This window comes from Pantherophis guttatus, chromosome 6 (assembly GCF_059756535.1).
Source record: "Pantherophis guttatus breed Tessera chromosome 6, ASM5975653v1, whole genome shotgun sequence".
Taxonomy (NCBI): domain Eukaryota; kingdom Metazoa; phylum Chordata; class Lepidosauria; order Squamata; family Colubridae; genus Pantherophis; species Pantherophis guttatus.
The window spans coordinates 4,993,299-5,013,434 of NC_142068.1; the positions used below are offsets into that span (position 1 = coordinate 4,993,299).

General features: G+C 45.2%; 1 protein-coding gene across 4 annotated transcripts in view; it reads left to right on the forward strand.

The window, feature by feature from the left end:
• Window positions 1-5,461: 5,461 nt before the first annotated feature.
• The window catches only part of CHRND (cholinergic receptor nicotinic delta subunit), a 28,173-nt gene continuing 13,498 nt past the window's right edge, over window positions 5,462-20,136 (forward strand). Inside the window, exons 1-6 of one of the 4 annotated variants that reach the window (XM_087872029.1) lie at window positions 5,462-5,585; window positions 11,151-11,296; window positions 13,913-13,957; window positions 14,101-14,210; window positions 15,587-15,742; window positions 16,853-16,968. In XM_087872029.1, the coding sequence (XP_087728155.1) occupies window positions 5,534-5,585; window positions 11,151-11,296; window positions 13,913-13,957; window positions 14,101-14,210; window positions 15,587-15,742; window positions 16,853-16,968 (625 nt within the window). In that variant the 5' untranslated portion in view covers window positions 5,462-5,533. Of the gene's footprint in view, window positions 5,672-11,150; window positions 11,297-13,912; window positions 13,958-14,097; window positions 14,211-15,586; window positions 15,743-16,852; window positions 16,969-20,136 lie in introns of all 4 variants that reach the window. The other 3 variants (XM_087872031.1, XM_087872028.1, XM_087872030.1) reach the window with 3 other exon arrangements.

Here is a 20,136-nt window from a genome sequence, read left to right on the forward strand (position 1 = left end):
CCCGTTTTTTTTTCTTACCTGGCTCCAGATCCTCTCTATGCATCTGGGAAGGGCGAAAACAGCCTTTCCCACTCCCTTGGAGGCCCTACGGAGGCTGAAAGGGCCCATTTCCCCACTCCCGGTGGGACAGGAAGTGACGTTTTTTCCTGTCCCCAGCCTCCAGAGACTCCTAGAGAGGCTCCTAGAGACTCCTAGAGAGGTTCTGGAGGCTGGGGACAGCAAAAAATGTCACTTTCTGTCCCACTGGGAGTTGGGAAATGGGCTTTTTCAACCTCCGTAGGGCCTCCAAGGGAGTGGGGAAGGCTGTTTTCGCCCTTCCCAGATACACAGAGAGGATCTGGAACCAGGTAAGAAAGTAAAATGGGCCTACCAGGCCATCATGTGCCAGGAGCGGGGGGGAAAGGGGGAGGGGGTGGCGCACACGCGCGTGGGCACGTGCACGCGCGACCCGCCCCCGCCCCCCCCTCCTGGCACGTGATGGCAAAAAGGATAGCCATCACTGTCCTAGATCATGTCAGGAACAAGTGCATAGCACACTGATGGCGAACCTTTTTGGCACCAAGTGCCGAAAAGGGAGCGCACATGCGTCTGGACCACAACCCGGGAGAGGAGCTGCCCAGGACGCATGCACACACTCAAAAATGAACTTCCGGTTTCAGCTACTGAACTTCCGGTTTCAGCCAGCTACTCTTCCCGGTTTCTGGCACGCGTGCGCACCTGACGATCAGCTGGCCGGCGCGCATGCTCCCGCAGGAAAACGGAAGACCAGCTCTTCTAGTTCCCAGCACTGCCACATGCAAAAATGTCCAGCTGATCATCGTGTGTGTATGCGTGTCAGAAACCCGGAAGAGGAATGGGTGATGCCGCGCATGCCAGGCGACATGGCTCCGCGTGCCACTTTCGCCATCACGGGCATAGCACATCAAGACTGAGTGGCTGTGGTTTCCGACGTCCCGATATAGTCAGCTGGTGCCATCGCTGACTATTGGGGGTGAATCATTGGCCCCCACGGAGAGGGCTCGCAACTTGGGCGTCCTCCTGGACATGCCCTCGTCACCTCTCGTCTGGACTATTGTAACGCTCTCTACATGGGGCTCCCCTTGAGGTGCACTCGGAGGCTCCAACTGGGGCAGAGTGCGGCCGCGCGGGTGGTAATGGGAGCGACATGGCGTTCCCATGTAACACCTCTCCTGCGCGAGCTGCACTGGCTCCCGGTGGTCTTCCGAGTGCGCTTCAAGGTTCTGGTTATCACCTTTAAAGCGCTCCATGGCTTAGGACCTGGTTATCTACGGGATCACCTGCTACCACCAATAGCCTCCCACTAGCCGGTACACTCTCATAGAGAGGGGCTCCTCCGGGTGCTGTCAGCCAAACAGTGTCGACTGGCGGCCCCCAGGGGGAGGGCCTTCTCTGTGGGGGCACCTACGATCTGGAACGAGCTCCCCCCGGAGATACGGAGGATCCCGGATCTGCGCACCTTCCGTCGCGCACTTAAGACTTTTTTATTTCATCCAGCTGGCCTGGCCTAAATCTTTTCCCCTTTTTAAATGTAAATTTTAATTTGTTTTAAATTATGGGGTATTTTAAATTCAGCCAAATTATTTAATTCGTTTTTAATCTATTTTAAATTTTTGTATTTATGTGTTTTATCTTGTGGCTGTTCACTGCCCTGAGTCCTTCGGGAGAAGGGCGGTATAGAAATTTAATAAAATAAATAAATAAACAAACAAACAAACAAACAAACAAACAAACAAATAAATAAAGGATCAGCCGATGTCTTTTGCCCGGTGGTTGCTCTACGCCAGCGTTTCTCAACCTTGGCTTCCTGACGATGTGTGGACTTCAACTCCCAGAATCCTTTGCTGGCTGGAGAATCCTGGGAGATGAAGTCCATACACCATCAATCAACCAAGGTTGAGAAATGCTACTTATGCCGTCTCAAGGTGTCAATTCATCCACCGGTTGGCTTTTTGACCAGATGTTAATGTCAAGTATTTGCAAGCCATTGGCACATGTGTCATATAGACACTAGTGGAGGCCGAGAGTGTCTCCACCCCTGTGTAGAAAGGAAGGGTAAGCCCCTCCTTATGTGGGGCAACAGAAATTTGTTTCGTGCTCCACCACTGAGGCCGAATTTGCATGCCTATCAGAGGCAGGGAACGATCTGATATGGTTTGATGCCTTAATCTCTAGCATCTGGACACCACCGACTTTGCCCATCCAAATTATAGAAGACAACACCGGGGCCATAGGCATTGCCAAAGCCTATGCGGTGGGGAAAAGGTCCAGACATATTGATATCCGTTATCAAAATGTTAGACAACTAGTAGAGATGGGGTTTATATCTTTAACACACTGTCAGACCAAACATCAAACAGCTGACATTTTCACAAAACCTCTACCACCAGATCTGTGTAGGAAGTTATGTCTCACAGGGTAAAATCTGTTGTGCATTGCATTAGTGTGTTTGCATGCCACTGGCTCGCAAGGAGGGGAACTGTCAAGTATTTGCAAGCCATTGGCACATGTGTCATATAGACGCCAGTGGAGGCAGAGAGTGTCTCCACCCCTGTGTAGAAAGGAGGGGCTTACCCTGAGTATAAAACCCCCTCCAACTTTTTCCACCTCGCTCTCTCCATCTCTCTCTTTTCATGTTTGTTCCTCGTGAGACTTGATCTCTGTTGTACATAGTTAATATGATTTATCATATGAATAAATACGTTTAAGACATTTATTTATGCATCTGGCTCTCAACTCTTCTAAGCTCCTGGGTGTTTCTACGATCCCAACTCCACAGTTAAGCCACAAGAGCCTTGATAGTACAGTGGTCTAATGCACCCTGTTATTAACACAGCTGCCTGCAATTACTGCAGGTTCGAATCTCACCAAGGCTCAAGGTTGACGCAGCCTTCCATCCTTTCTAAGGTAGGTAAATTGAGGACCCAGTTGTGGGGGCAATAAGCTGACTTTGTATAAAATATACAAAAGGATGAAGGCTATTGCTTAGTGCATTGTAAGCTGCCCTGAGTCTCCGGAGAAGGGCGGCATATAAATCAAAATTTAAAAAACAAAAACAAAAACCAGGCTGGAGTTAAGGCAGAATAACAGACCTGGATGGGACCTTGGAGGTCTTCTAGTCCATCCCACTACTCAAGCAGGAGATCCTAAACCAGGCTTCGGCAACCTTAAACACTCAAAGAGCCATTTGGACCCGTTTCCCACAGAAAAGAAAACACCGGGAGCCACAAAAATCCTTTTGACGTCTAAAATGAAGATAACACTGCCTATATCGTTTTTTTTACCTTTATGCTATGTATAAAAAAACGTACTTATCCATGGTTGGCCTACTGGGGGTCGAAAAGCTCCATAAATTGTGTGCCAGCGAGTGTTGCACATTGGCGGTTGTGACCCATATTTTTGGGTGACGGAGCCGCAGCAGAGGGATGAAGGAGCCACATGCGGCTCCAGAGCCGTGGATTGCTGACACCTGTCCTAAACCATTCCAGATAAGTGGTTGTCCAGTCTCTTCTTAAAACTCCTTCCAGTGACGGAGCACTTACAACTTCTGGAGGCAAGCGATTCCACTGGATAATTGTTCTCGCTGTTAGGAAGTTTTTCCTTAATTCCAGGTTGCTTCTCTCCTGGATTAGTTTCTATCCCTTGTTTCTCCTCCTCCTCTTTGATTGGCTTTGGAAAATAAGATGACCCCCCTCCTCTTTGGGGCAGCCCCTCAAATTCTGGATTCATTCTTCTGTCGGGAAATTTAAGATGCCTGAAGCTGCTTGTAGCATCTTCATCTGTAATTGACAATTGTTACTGGAAGAATTCTTTAGTTATAGGTAGTCCTCAACTTACAATCGTAATGCAGGCTGCTCATTATAGGATAGGATAGAATAGAATAGAATAGAATAGAATAGAATAGAATAGAATAGAATAGAATAGAATAGAATGGATAGGATAGGATAGGATAGGATAGGATAGGATAGGATAGGATAGGATAGGATAGGATAGGATATTAGAACGGAATGGGATAGGAAAGGATAGAGTAGAGTAGAGTCGAGTCAAGTAGGGTAGAGTAGAATATGAATAAAAGAATCAAATAGAATAGAATAGAATAGAATAGAATAGAATATTAGAATGGAATGGGATAGGAAAGGATAGAATAGAGTAGAGTAGAATAGAATAGAATATTAGAATGGAATGGGATAGGAAAGGATAGAGTAGAGTAGCGTAGAGTAGAGTAGAGTCGAGTAGGGTAGAATAAGAAGAATAAGAATAAGAATAAAACAATAGGATTAGATAGGATAGGATAAGATAGGATAGGATAGGATATTAGAACAGAATGGGATAGGAAAAGATAAAAAATGTACGGTAGGGTAGGGTAGAGTAGAGTAGAATAAGAATAGAACAGAACAGAACAGAACAGAACAGAATAGAATAGAATAGAATAGAATATTAGAACGGAATGGGATAGAAAAGGATAGAATAGAGTAGAGTAGAGTAGAGTAGAGTAGAGTAGAGTAGAGTAGAGTAGAGTAGAGAAGAATAGAAAAGAATAGAAGAGGAGGAGGAAATGGAGATGGAGATGGAGATAGAGATTAATTTTGTGGATTTATGGCCTAAACTTGAAAGGGACCTTGGAGGTCTTCTAGTCCAACCCCCAGCTCAGGCAGGAAACCCTACACCATTTCAGACAAATTTTTGTCCAATCTCTTCTTAAAAACTTCCAGTGTTGGAGCATTCACAACTTCTGGAGGCAAGTTGTTCCACTGATTAATGATTCTAACTGTCAGGAAATTTCTCCTTAGTTCTAGGTTGCTTCTCTCCTTGATTAGTTTCCATCCATTCCTTCTTGTCCTGCCTTCTGGTGCTTTGGAGAATAGGTCTACTCAAGCTGAGCCCTTGGAGTGAGAGCATCTGCTAAGATTTGACCCAACCTTGGGTTGAGTCTTGGTAGTACAGTGGTCTAAGTGTACTACTAAGTGTACTACAGTGGTAGTACAGTGGTCTAAGGCACCCTGTTATTAAGCTGGTTATTAAGACAGCTGCCTGCAATTACTGCAGGTTCGAATCTCGCCAAGGCTCAAGGTTGACTCAGCCTTCCATCCTTTCTAAGGTAGGTAAATTGAGGACCCAGTTTGTGGGGGCAATAAGCTGACTTTGTATAAATATACAAAAGGATGAAGGCTATTGCTGAGCGCATTGTAAGCCGCCCTGAGTCTCCGGAGAAGGGCGGCATATAAATCAAATTAAAAAAAAAAACCTGGTGCAGCATATTGTGCGAACGCACCCAACATGGAGCAGACAGGCCAACTCTGCCAGTTGCTTAAAAGCAAAATTCCTTCTTGATTGCAGAGAGGAAGTTAGGGCCGGGATGCCAGTTTCTTGTTTCCCAAGCTGGCTCGTGATTCTCCCTTCCCCCAGCTGCCAGCTGCTCTTGTCCGTCCGCATTCCCAAATTAAACTTGCTTCCAGCCCAGTCGGACACGCACAGAGGCAGCGGATGGACGGGGAGCAGTCCGTCTGAAGCCAAGATGGACAATCGGACACTTCAACTCGTTCTGTTTTGCGCTCTGGCCTTGCCAGGTAAGATGCCCCCAAACCCACCTGAAGCCTAAGATGAGGGCACAGATTCAGCGCTAATGGAAAACTGCAACATTTTGCAAAATAAGGTAATAATAATAATAATAATAATAATAATAATAATAATAATAATAATAAACCACCTTACTCGGAACAGCTTACATCCTCCGAGGATACCTTAACAGTTCCTAGGTCCTTGGTTAGGACTCGAGCTGCTGAGCTATTAACCAGCCTCAAAGGCTGTGAATCTCACTAAAGATTAACCAATAAATAATAATAATAATAATAATAATAATAATAATAATAATAATAATAATAATAATAATAATAATAATAAAAGCTTTAGAAAAGTCCTGCCATTGGCATTTCTGAATTGCAGAAACAACCTCTTTAGGAAGACGCAATTCTGAAACGGAAATGGATTGATTTTCACGGGGAGTATTAGCAAAAAGTCTTCCTTGTGTACATTCTTGACTTCGGAGGATGGAATTCTGAGATTCAGGATGGGTTTGCGTTGAGATGTATGTAGTTTTTCTTGACTGATTTGTGTGCAAAAATGTAGGGTAGGGTCTCCCCCAATTCTTAATTAATTAAATTAAATTAAATTAATTAAATTTATATGCCGCCCCTCTCCGAAGACTCAGGGCGGCTCACAATACATTTAAAAATCATTATAAAAAGACATTGAAAGATTAAAACCATTAAAAACATTAAAAACTCATTCACACCATTCATGGCCGATCTCACCAGATCGCAAGAGCGAGATCAACAGCCCCAGGCCTGCCGGAAGAGCCAGGTCTTCACCGCTTTCCGGAAGGCCAAGAGGGTGGGGATGGTCCGGACCTCAGGAGGTAACTGGTTCCAGAGAGCTGGGGCCGCCACAGAGAAGGCCCTCCCCCGCGGGCCCGCCAGCCGGCATTGTTTAGCTGACGGGACCTGGAGGAGACCAACTCTGTGGGATCTTACCGGTCACTGGGAGCTATGCGGTAGAAGGCGGTCTCGAAGATAACCTGGCCCTGAGCCATGTAGGGTTTTAAAGGTAATAACCAACACCTTGAATTGCGCCCGGAGACCGATAGGGAGCCAGTGCAGCTCGCGGAGAATTGGTGTAATGTGGGTGTATCTAGGTGAACCCACGACAGCTCGCGCAGCTGCGTTCTGGACCAACTGTAGTCTCCGAACACTTTTCAAGGGTAGCCCCATGTAGAGTGCATTGCAATAGTCTAACCGTGAAGTGCCAAGGGCATTCTTGACGTTTCCTTGTAGAAAAAACAATGGCACTCCATCCAAAGTGGTGAGTGGATCGTGATGGGTGGGCTCCATTTTTACATGTTTGACCTTCCCATCTTCTTCCATATTTTGTCCTCTGCTTGCTGTCCCCCAAGCACAACTGTTTTGTGCGCTTGTGGGTCTGTATGTCTGTGTGTCAGCTTGCCCTCAGAAGTTGTGGGGGTTGCCTCACTGGAGGTTTTCAAGAAGAGGCTGGACAGCCATTTGTCTGGCATGGCATAGGGGTCTCCTGCTTGAGCAGGGAGGGGTTGGACTAGAAGACCTCCAAGGTCCCTTAGGAGTAAGGATGACATGACAGCTGTCTTCCAATATTTGAGGGGCTGCCCCAAAGAAGAGGGGCTCAACCTATTGTCTGAAACTCCCAAAGGGAGGACAAGAAACGACGGATGAAAGGAGAGAAGCAACCTAGAACTGAGGAGAAACTTCCGGAAAGTGAGGACAATTGGCCAGTGGAACAATTTATCTCCAGAACTTGTAGGTGCTCCATCACTGGAGTTTTTAAAGAAGAGATTGGACAACCCACTTGTCTGAAATGGTATATAACAGTGACGGCTAACCTTTTTGCTGTCGCATGCCAAAAGTGAGGGGAGTGATGTGGGTCGCGCACACCCCCATAATTCAATGCACCTCGCCCCCGTGCATGCACGCATGACACCCCCCCTCGTGCTCCCCCGACTTTTGGCATGTGATGGCAGAGTGGGCCCGGTAGGCCCGTTTTTCGCCCTTCCCAGGCTCCAGAGGTTTTCTAGCTGGCTGGGGAATTCTGGGAGTTGAAGTCCTCCAGGCTTAAAAGTTGCCAAGGTTGGAGACCCCTGCTTTAGACCCACAGTCCACAAACCTTTCCACTTGTACCGCCCAATTCCGAATAGGCCACGGCCTGGTTGCTGCTTTAGACACAACCAAGAGACAAGAAGCAGTTTGTTTGCAAGCAAACCACAGTTTGTTTATTTATTTTATTTATTTATTTATTTATTTATTCAATTTATATACCGCCCTTCTCCTATTGGACTCAGGGCGGTGCACAGCCAAGGATAAAAAAACACACCAATACAAAATTTAAAATCAATTAAAAGAATTATACAGCTTTGGCCCACAAGTTCATTTCCTGAAAGCAGGAATGGCCGTGGAGGCATGGAAGGGCACAATGTTGGCACGCGGGGAAGCGTCCGGTTGAAACGGATCACGTTACGAGCAAGAGAGGAGGGAGCTCGACACAGAGATCCATCCGGGAAGAAAGTCCCTTCAGATCTTACAGAATACAGAATCACAGAGTTGAAAGGGACTCGGGAGGTCATCCAGTCCAACCCCCTCCTCAAACAGGATACCATTTCAGACAAATGGCTAATTCAGTCTCTTCTTAAAAGCCTCCAGTGATGGAACATTCACAACTTCCGGAGGCAAATTGTTCCACTGGTTAATTGTTCTCTTTGTCAGGAAATTTCTCCTTAGTTCTAAGTTGCTTCTCTCCTTGATTAGTTTCCACCCATTGCTTCTTATCCTGCCCTCAGGTGCTTTGGAGAATAGCTTGACTCCCTCTTCTTTGGGGCAGCCCCTTAAATATTGGAATATTTCTATCATGTCATCCCTGGTCCTTCTTTTCATTAAACTAGACCTACCTAATTCCAGCAACTATTCTTTATATGTTTTTGTCTCCAGACCCTTAATCATGTTAGTTGTTTATAATTTTATAATTGATTACACCGTTTATAATGAATTAATTGGGATGCTTGGCAACTGACCCATATATAGAGTGGAGTGGAGTGGAGTGGAGTGGAGTGGAGTGGAGTGGAGTAGAGTAGAGTAGAGTAGAGTAGAGTAGAGTAGAGTAGAGTAGAGTAGAGTAGAGTAGAAAATATGGAATGGAACGGAACGGAACGGAACGGAACGGAACGGAACAGAACAGAACAGAACAGAACAGAACAGAACAGAACAGAATAGAATAGAATAGAATAGAATAGAAGCTGGAGGGGACCTTGGAGGTCTTCTAGTCCAGCCCCCTGCTTAAACAGGAGATCCTACTCCATTTCAGACAAATGATTGTCCAGTCTCTTCTTAAAAACCTCCAGTGTTGGAGCACCCACAACTTCTAGTGGCAGGCTGTTCTACTGGTTAATTGTCCTCACTGTCAGTAAATGTCTCCTTACTTCCAAGTCGCTTCTCTCCTTGATCAGTTTCCATCCGTTGCTTCTTGTCCTGCCTTCTCTGAGGATGTGTAAAATATTAGTGTCAGGCCAAACGTATGGCTAAAAACTGAAGTATCAACCACAAATCCTCCAGGATTTGCCCTGACCTTCATTTAAACCGATATAGTCAGCTAATGCCATCGCTGACTATTGGGGGCGAATCATTGGCCCCCACGGATAGGGCTCGCAACTTGGGTGTCCTCCTGGATTCACGGCTGTCGTTAGAAGAGCATGTGACGGCCGTGTCCGGGAGGATTTTTCATCAGGTTCGCCTGATCCGCCAGTTGCGTCCCTTTCTAGATCGGGACTCCCTACACACAGTCACTCATGCCCTCGTTACTTCTCGTCTGGATTACTGCAACGCTCTCTACATGGGCTCCCCTTGAGGTGCACTCGGAGGCTCCAACTGGCGCAGAGTGCGGCCGCGCGGGTGGTGATGGGAGCGACATGGAGTTCCCATGTGACACCTCTCCTGCGCGAGCTGCACTGGCTCCCGGTGGTCTTCCGAGTGCGCTTCAAGGTTCTGGTTATCACCTTCAAAGCGCTCCATGGCTTAGGACCTGGTTATTTACGGGACCGCCTGCTACCACCAATAGCCTCCCACCGCCCAGTACGCTCCCATAGAGAGGGGCTCCTCCGGGTGCCGTCGGCCAAACAATGTCGGCTGTCGGCCCCTAGGGGGAGAGCCTTCTCTGTGGGGGCACCTACGATTTGGAACGAGCTCCCCCCGGAGATACGTAGGATCCCGGATCTGCGCACCTTCCGCCGCGCGCTTAAGACCTTTCTATTTTATCAAGCTGGCCTGGCCTAAATCTTCTCCCCCTTTTTAAATGTGGAAATTTTAAATTTTTAAATTTTAAATTCGTCTTTTTATAGGGGTATGGGTAAGGCATTTTAAATTGGGGAGCCATTTTAAATTTAATTCTGTTTTAAACGTATTTTAATTGTTTATATTGTATGTTTTTAACTTTGGCTGTTCACCGCCCTGAGTCCTTCGGGAGAGGGGGCGGCATAAAAATCTAATAAATAAATAAATAAAATAAATAAACCCAACCTTGAACCTTTTTCTTTGAAAAAGTGAATTTTTGGATATGGCTAGGTTATTTTCATGGCAATAGAATGGAAATGATTTGCTATTTCTTCTTGTTCCCCCCCCCCCCCCCGGTTTTAATGTCCAGTTTACAGTCATACATATCTTAACCCAGCCTAATGCACCATTTCTCAACCTTGGCAAGCTTAAAATGTGTAGATTTCCACTCCCAAAATTCCCCAGCCAGGATGCCTGGACTTCCACTCCCAGAATTCCCCAGCCAGCCATGCTTGCTGGGGAATTCTGGGAGTGGAAGTCCACATATCTTCAAGTTGCCAAGGTTAAGAAACACTGATCTGGAGAGAAAGATTACTGTTAAGAACTTCTCCCTTCCAACCCTCCCTGTAGAAAATATAGAAAGCAAATGGCTTCCAATCTTTGAGCTGTGTGGCTTTCAACTCCCAGAATTCCCCAACCAGGAGAATTCTGGGATTTGAAGTCCACCTCTAGCTTAAAGTTGCCGAGGCTGAAAAACATGGATGTATAATTTTGCAGAAGGCTTGGCTTAGACCAGTGATGGCTAACTTTTTTGCCGTCACGTTCCAAAAGCAGGGGTCGCGTGGGGGGTTGCGGGTGCGGGTGCCCACATCCATAATTCAATACGCCCCACCCTCCCGCGCATGCGCACGTGACCCGCCCCACACTTCCCCCTGCTTTTGGCACACGATGGCACGGTGGGCCCAGTAGGCCTGTTTTCCCCCCTCCCCAGGCTCTAGAGGTTTTCTAGGAGCCTGGGGAGGGCAAAAACAGCCTTCCCCATCCTCCCGGAGGCTGGAAACAGCCAATTTCCCGACTTCCGGTGGGACTGGAAGGCCTGAAAATCAGTTGGCCGGTGCGCGCATGCCCGCTAGAGCTGAGCTAGGGCAACACTCGCGTGCCCACCAATATGGCTCCGCGTGGCACCCGTGCCATAGGTTCGCCATCACGGGCTTAGATGTTTGGGCAGCATCTTTTCAACGCGCGAGCCCAGCTCCTTCCACCAACTTCTCTCCCCATCCTTTGCAGGTGCCCTGGGTGTAAACATGGAGGAACAGCTGATCAAGCTTCTTTTCACGGACAGAAAATACAACACTAAACTGCGCCCGGTGATGTCCAGAAACGACACTCTGACCATCAAACTGGCTCTGACCCTTTCCAACCTGATCTCCCTAGTAAGGTTCCCCCCTCGGGGGGGGATATCATCACCTTCTTTTAACGACCCCATAATCCCTTGGGGGTGGGGGCGAGGAGGGGATTCTGGGCAACTGAAATGGAGCTGAGTGTTTACTGGCCGGATGCTCTTCCTGTTGCCGATGCGGAGTTGTTTTTCAGCAGATATTTTCTCATCCTGCCCAGAGAGAGAGAAATATCTGCCTCTACCTAGGATCGAACTCACAGCCTCCTGATTGTGAGGCGAGAGCTCCACCTCTAGGCCACCGCACCATTCATTTTTCTTTCCGATATGCTTTTATTAATTAATTAACCCCTTTAACAGAGGGATGGGCAACTGTGGCCCTTTTACAACCTGTGGACTTCAACTCCCAGAATTCCTGAGACAGCCAAAACTTGGCTGTCTCAGGAATTCTGGGAGTTGAAGTCCACAGGTTGTAAAAGGGCCACAGTTGCCCACCCCTGCTTTAACAGATTAACAGATGAGTTGGACGGGATCTTGTAGGTCATCTAGTCCAACCCCGCCCTGAGTCTCGGGAGAGGGGCAGCATATAAATTTAATAAATAAATAAATAACCCCCCGTCCAAGTAGGAGACCTTACATCATTTCTGGGCCTCCTTCCCTGTTATCCAACTGTGGTTACCTGATGTAAGGGTAGCACCTGCCTAGTGTGTTTAACCTGGTTAGTTAGTTGAGCCAATTTCCAGTTTCACCCAGTACAGATAGTCCTCGACTTACGACCATCCGTTTAGTGACCGTTCGGCGTTACAGCAGCACTGAAAAACGTGACCAATGACCATTTCTCACACGACGGTCGCCGCATCTCCGTGGTCACGTGATCAAAATGTGGACGTTTGGCAACTGATTCGTACTTACGACCGTTGCAGTGTGCCGGGATCACATGATCCCCTTTTTGTGACCGCGCATCTGACGAGCACAACCAACGGGAAAGCCAGATTCGCTTAACCGAGGTAGCAACTGCTGTGATTCATTTAACAACGGTGGCAAGAAAGGTCATAAAAACGGGGCAAAGTTCACGTAACAACTGTCTGGCTTAGCCGCAAAACATTGGACTGAATTGTGATCTTAAATCTGAAGTACAGGTAGCCCTCAAATTAGGACCAGAACTGAGCCCAAAATTTAGGTTGTTAAGTGAGAAATTTGTCAAGTGGAGTCTTGCCCCATTTTACAACTTTTCATGCTACATTTGTTCAGTGAATCACTGCCGTTGTTAAATGAATCATGCAGTTGTTAAATGAATCCGGCCTTCTCCCATTGACTTTGCTTGTCAGACGGTCGCAAAAGGGGATCCCGTGATTCCCCCCCCCGGACATTGCAACCGTCATAAATGTGAATCGGTTATCAAGCATCCAAATGTCAATCGCGTGACCATGGGGAAATGCTACAATGGTCGTAAGTGTGAAAAATGGTCCTAAGTCACTTTTTTCAATGGCCGTTGTAACTTTGAATGGTCGCTAAGAGAACAGTTGTAAGTCGAGGATCACCTGTACTTTCTTTACAAGGCTATTAGCCCCTATTAAGACGATGGACACTATTTTTGCTTAAAATTGTCTTTTTTGGAGAAATGGGTGGGGTCTCTTGCTTGAACAGAGGGTTGGACTAGAAGACCTCCAAGGTCCCTTCCAACTCTATTATTCTGAAATTTCTTTTAAATCTGCTGTCATTCCAAAAAGGTTGCACAAACTGAATATGATAACTTGGATGAAAAAATTCAGATATAACATTGAATTGGAAAAATGGGAAAAATTATGGAATGTAAATTATAAGCTAACGATGTCTGTATCCTACAAAGTGAATATGTAAAAAATGTTCTATAGGTGGCATCTCCCGCCCGCTCGAGTGGCAAGAATGTTTCCGAACACCTCCCCAATATGTTGGAAATGCAGACTTCAAAAAGGAACCTACTACCACATGTGGTGGTCCTGCCAGAAAGCAAAACAATTTTGGCAAGCGATCAAGATACAAATAGAGGAAATCATACACCAGAAAATAGAAATGAGGCCAGAAACCTTTTTATTAGGAATAATTACAGGACAATACGAAAAAGAAATAAAATATCTAATTATTCATATACTAACAGCAGCTCGAATAGTTTTTGCCCAGAATTGGAAGAATGAGGAGATAATGGAAGAATGAGGAAGAATGAGGAAGAATAGAAGATAAAATAATTAGTAAAATTATGGAATGTGCAGAAATGGACAAACTTACGAAGGAAATACAGGAACAGGAGGAAACGGACTATTTAGTATGGCAGAAATGGTATAACTGGTTGGAGAAGAAGAAAGGAAAATAAGGATAGGGATACAAATGAGAAAATAAAAATTATAGATAAAATATTAAGTACCAATTAAGGAACATAGTAAATTAAATATGCAGATTAAGAAAACGTACAGAGATGATGTATTAGGAATATAGATACAAAAAATATATTAGAAAAAGATAGAAAAAAAGTATAAATATAAATACAGACTACCGATGCGATACGTCTAAAAAAAAAAGATGTATAGATTTGATTTATGTCTATTTGTTTTGTATGTTTTATTGTCGTTTGTATGTTTGCTTGTACTTTTTAATAATAATAAAAAATTATATACAGAAAGAAGCAGATGAAACTCTCACCGTCAACGCCTGGCTTGAGCATGTGAGTGACCCCATTTCTCCCGGATGATTTAAGGCAGCCAAGCTTTAAATCACCCTTCGGATGGCTGAGGGATCTGGGTGAATCGGTGACACCTAACCCCTAACCCCTAACCCTGACCCTAACCCTAGCAGTTTTGTTAGCAGTCCTGGAACGATTATCGACTGCGATGGAACATGGCGGACTATGGAAACATCAGTGTGCTCCGTCTCCGGCCGGATATGCTATGGCTGCCCGAAATTGTTCTGGAGAACAAGTGAGTATCTTGTTGGCATCCAGAATTGAATGAGTTTTGCCTTTAACAGCAGTCTCTCTCTCTCCCTCCCTCCCTCTCTCTCTCTCTCATATCTTTGATCTATCTCTCTTCTCTCTCTCTCTATTTTTATCATCTATCATCATCTCTTTATATCTATCTATCTATCTATTATCTATCTATCTCTATCATCTATTTATATCCATCTCTCTCTCTCATTATCTATCATCTATTTATATCCATCTATTTCTATCTATCCATCTATTTCTTTCTATCTATCCATCTATTTCTTTCTTTCTTTCTATCTATCATCTATTTATATCCATCTCTTTCTCTCTCATCATCTATCATCTATTTATATCAATCTATTTCTTTCTATCTATCCATCTATTTCTTTCTTTCTATCTATCTATCATCTATTTATATTCATCTCTTTCTCTCTCATCATCTATCATCTATTTATATCCATCTATTTCTATCTATCCATCTATTTCTTTCTATCTATCCATCTATTTCTTTCTTTCTTTCTATCTATCTATCATCTATTTATATCCATCTCTTTCTCTCTCATCATCTATCATCTATTTATATCCATCTATTTCTATCTATCCATCTATTTCTTTCTATCTATCCATCTATTTCTTTCTTTCTATCTATCTATCTATCATCTATTTATATCCATCTCTTTCTCTCTCATCATCTATCATCTATTTATATCCATCTATTTCTTTCTATCTATCCATCTATTTCTTTCTTTCTATCTATCTATCATCTATTTATATTCATCTCTTTCTCTCTCATCATCTATCATCTATTTATATCCATCTATTTCTTTCTATCCATCTATTTCTTTCTTTCTTTCTTTCTTTCTTTCTTTCTTTCTTTCTTTCTTTCTTTCTTTCTTTCTGTCCATCTATCATCTATTTATATCCATCTCTTTCTCTCTCATCATCTGTCATCTATTTATATCAATCTATTTCTTTCTATCCATCTATTTCTTTCTTCCTGTCTGTCTGTCTGTCTGTCTGTCTGTCTGTCTGTCTATCTATCATTTATTTATATCCATCTCTTTCTCTCATCATCTATCATCTATTTATATCCATTTCTTTCTATCTATCCATCTATTTCTCTCTCTCTCTCTCTCCCTCCCTCTCTCTCTCTCTCTCTCTCTCTCTCTCTCTCTCTCAAACTCTAGTTTCTGTAAACTTTACCTGAGCCAAATGGTAATTACGGGTCCAGAAAATGGGATTGGGATGATGGGACTCGATTCCCAAACTGCCAGAAAGGACTGCTTTGAAAAACCTGCATGAGATGGAATCGAAGAAGCTGCTGAGAAGAACCATCGCTCACTCTTGCATGTCTTTCTTTCCTTTTCTTAGCAACGACGGAAACTTCAAGATCACGTACCTTGCCAATATACTGGTGAGGTCTAACGGAGACATCCAATGGGTGCCTCCTTCCATTTTCCGCACTGCCTGTCCTATCAATGTCAATTACTTCCCCTTTGACTGGCAGAATTGTTCCCTGAAGTTCTGGTAAGTTGGCTGGGGGAATTCTGGGAGTTGAAGTCCACAGCTCTTCAAGTGGCCAAGGTTGAAAAACACCTAGAAAACATAGGAAATTGACAGCAGAAAAAAGATCCAGGGTTCCACTGAGCCTGCCCTTGGAGGGTTTTCTTTGCATGTTGGTATGCATTATTCTTCTTTCTTTCTTTCCTTCTTTCTTTTCTTTCTTCCTTCCTTCCTTCCTTCCTTCCTTCCTTCCTTCCTTCCTTCCTTCCTTTCTTTCTTTCCTTCCTTCCTTCCTTCCTCCCTCTTTCTTTCTTTCTTCCTTCCTTCCTTCCTTCCTCCCTCCCTCCCTCCCTCCCTCCCTCCCTTTCTTCTTCCGTCTCCTTCTCCTCCTCCTCCTTCCTCCATTTCACTCCATTCCCACTAATTTCTATTGCATTGCATTGCATTTTATTCTGTTCTGTTCCGCTCCTTTCTAATTTCTCTTCTCTTCTCCTCTCTCGTCTCCCCTCCTCTCCTCTCCTTTTCCTCTTCTCTTCTCCTCTCCTCCCCTCTCCTCCTCCTCTCCTCTCCTCTTCTTCTTCTCTTCTCTTCTCTTCTCTTCTCTTCTCCTCTCCTCTCCTCTCCTCTCCTCTCCTCTCCTCCTCTCCTCTCCTCTCCCCTTCTCCCCTCTCCTTTTCCTCTTCTCTTCTCCTCTCCTCCCCTCCCCTCCTCCTCTCCTCTCCTCTTCTTCTTCTCTTCTCTTCTCTTCTCTTCTCTTTTCTCCTCCTCTCCTCTCCTCTCCTCTCCTCTCCTCCTCTCCTCTCCTCTCCCCTTCTCCTCTCCTCTCCTCTCCTCTCCTCTCCCCTCCCCTCCCCTCCCCTCTCCCATTCCATTCCATTCCATTCCATTCCATTCCATTCCATTCCATTCCATGTTTTCTATGCCATGCCATGCCATGCCTATTCCTATTCCTATTCCTATTCCTATTCCTATTCCTATTCCTATTCCTATTCCTATTCCTATTCCTATTCCTATTCCTATTCCTATTCCTATCCTGCCCTGCTTCTTAACAATCCACTGAGTTTGGGCATTTGCAGAAAGTGCTGCTAGGAATCTTACTTTGGTGTTACAAGAACTTCTCTCTGTCTTCACCAGCTCCCTGAGGTACAACGCCAATGAGATCGACCTGCAGCTCTTGCAAAAAAGAGATAACGACACCGAGCCCTTGTATTGGGTGGAATGGATCATCATCGACCCAGCAAGTTTCACAGGTAACAAATGTTTGCAGGCTGCTGTGGCTTTCACATCACACAAGCCATGGTCGGCTTTAAGTCTGGTTTGCAAGCGCAGCCGCAATAGGCCGGATGGTACAAGCTCTAACCCGAGGTTTTCGAGTCCCAGGAACAGGGTTCAAACAGCAGCCGAATTCCCACAAGCCACAAAGTGGGTTGGCGAGTCGTAAAATGAACCAGGCTTTGGGGTCGAAGCAATGTTTGGTTTGTTATGATGTATATTTTATTACTTGTTCCAGCAGTTTCTTTCTTTCCTTTCTGTTGAACCTTCAAGGCATTCATAGAGTGGGACTGAAATTTCAAGATGTTGGCTGCGACTGTATATATATATATAGGTCTTTGGTTATTCGGGTTTTCTCCCGCGTAAAATTGGAGGTTTCTTGGCAACGTTTCGACGAAGTCTCATTCGTCATCTTCAGGCTGGTGTCTTCGGCTTCGTGCTTCTAGGAGCAATGTGTGTGATCGCAGCTGTTTCTTCCTTTTAACTGCCAGTGGGGGTGTGAACTGATTGGGTGGGAGGTTGGCTGTGTTCTGATTGGGTGGAGGTGTGTTCTGATTGGTTGGGGGTTTGGCTGTGCTCTGATTGGATGGGGGGTTGGCTGTGCTCTGATTGGATGGGTGTGTGTTCTGTTTAGGTGGGGGCTTGGTTGTGCTCGGGTTAGTCTGAGTAGCAGGGGGATTTGAGCTGGTGAGCTGTGTTGCTGTTGTTTGGCTTCGTGTTCGTGGTCGTGCTACCTCTTCATGGTGGATGTCAGTCTGCTTCATGTATGGATTGGAGGGGTTTAAAGTGGCTAATGATGCAGCTGTGGTCTGGCTTCTGGTCCGGGGTCATGTCTTATCATTAGTGTGGGTTTGAGTCTGCTTTCTGCGCGGATGTGTGGTGGTGACATCCTGTGTGGCTCTCGTGAGTGTGGGTCAGGTGCCATTCTTTGTGTTAGGGACTCGTTTGTCAATAAGGGCGGGTTTCCAAATGGCTGGTAGGCGGGAGGTATCATCTCGTTTATTCATGCTGTGTGGACGTTTTTCTATCTCGATGGCTTCTCTGATTATTCTGTTGTTAAAGTGTTCGGTTTTGGTGATAGTTCTGGTCTTTTTAAAGTCAATATCATGTCCTGTGGCTTTGAGGTGTTGGACCAGGGAAGAAGTTGGTTTCTCTTTCTTAACTGAGTTCTTGTGTTCTTCAATGCGTGCACTTATTCTTCTGTTGGTTTGTCCGATGTATGTGGTGGGGCAGGCGGTGCATGGGATTTCATATACTCCTTGATTTTCTAACTCAATTTTGTCTTTGGGGTTTCTTAGGATGGTGGATATTTTTTGGTTTGTGCAGAATGCTGTCTTGATGTTATGTTTGTGGAGGATTTTGCTTATTCTGTCTGTGGTGCCTTTTATGTATGGGAGGAGGGCCTTGCCGTTTTCTTGTTCTCTGTCTTGGATTTTAGTGGGGGTTTCTTTTTGGATTAGGTTGGTGATCTTATTTCTTTGGAATCCATTGGATGTGAGTACGTTAGTGAGGGTGTGTAGTTCGGTTTTTAGGTGTTGTTCGTCAGCTAAACGTTTTGTTCTGGAGATGAGTGTCTTGGCTACAGAGTTGATCTGTGCTGGGTGGTGGTGTGAGAGTGCGTGCAGATAGCGGTTTGTGTGTGTTTTCTTCTGGTAGATGGTGTGTCCTAGGGAGCCATTGGATTTCCTGTAGACTAAGAAATCCAGGAAGGGAAGTTGGTTGTTCGCTTCTGTTTCCATGGTAAACTGTATTTTGGGGTGTAGGCTGTTGATGTGTGAGGAAGTTGTCCAGTTTTTCTTTCCCATGTGGCCAGATTATGAAGATGTTGTCTACGTATCTGAGCCAGAGTTTGGGTTTGTGATCAGATTTTTCTAGAGCTTGGGTTTCAAAGTGTTCCATGTAGAGGTTAGCAATGACAGGTGAGAGGGGTGATCCCATGGGTGCTCCTTCTATTTGTTTGTATTTTTGTCCGTTATAGATGAAGTATGTGTTGGATAGGCAGTGGTTGGTCAGATCTAGGATGTGCATGGGGGGGTTATATTTGTTTTGGATAGCTGTCAGGGCTTCTTTGATTGGCACTTGGGTGAAGAGGGATATTACATCGACCTACATACAAACACCCGCGAAAACCTCAGAAAACAAATATATATATATATATATATATATATATATATATATATATATATATATATATATATATGTCTTTGGTTATTCGGGTTTTCTCCCGCGTAAAATTGGAGGTGTCTTGGCAACGTTTCGACGAAGTCTCATTCGTCATCTTCAGGCTGGTGTTCTCGGCTTCATGCTTCTAGGAGCAATGTGTGTGATCGCAGCTGTTTCTTCCTTTTAACTGCCAGTGGGGGTGTGAACTGATTGGCTGTGTTCTGATTGGGTGGAGGTGCGTTCTGATTGGTTGGGGGTTTGGCTGTGCTCTGATTGGATGGGGGATTGGCTGTGCTCTGATTGGATGGGTGTGTGTTCTGTTTAGGTGGGGGCTTGGTTGTGCTCGGGTTAGTCTGAGTAGCAGGGGGATTTGAGCTGGTGAGCTGTGTTGCTGGTGTTTGGCTTCGTGTTCGTGGCCATGCTACCTCTTCATGGTGGGTGTCAGTCTGCTTCATGTAAGGATTGGGGGAGTTTAAAAGGGCTAATGATGCAGCTGTGGTCTGGCTTCTGGTCCGCGGTCGTGCCTCATCTTCAGTGTGGGTTTGAGTCTGCTTTCTGCGTGGATGTGTGGTGGTTACATCCTGTGTGGCTCTCGTGAGTGTGGGTCTGGTGTCATTCTTTGTGTTAGGGACTCGTTTGTCAATAAGGGTGGGTTTCCAAATGGCTGGTAGGTATCATCTCGTTTATTCATGCTGTGTGGACGTTTTTCTATCTCGATGGCTTCTCTGATTATTCTGTTGTTAAAGTGTTCAGTTTTGGCGATAGTTCTGGTCTTTTTAAAACCCGAATAACCAAAGACCTACATACAAACACCCGCGAAAACCTTTTCTGAGGTTTTCGCGGGTGTTTGTATGTAGGTCTTTGGCTATTCGGGTTTTCTCCGGTGTAAAATTGGAAGTGTCTTGGCGATGTTTCAACGAAGTCTCATTCGTCATCTTCAGGCTGGTGTTTTCGGCTTCGTGCTTCTAGGAGCAACGCTAGAA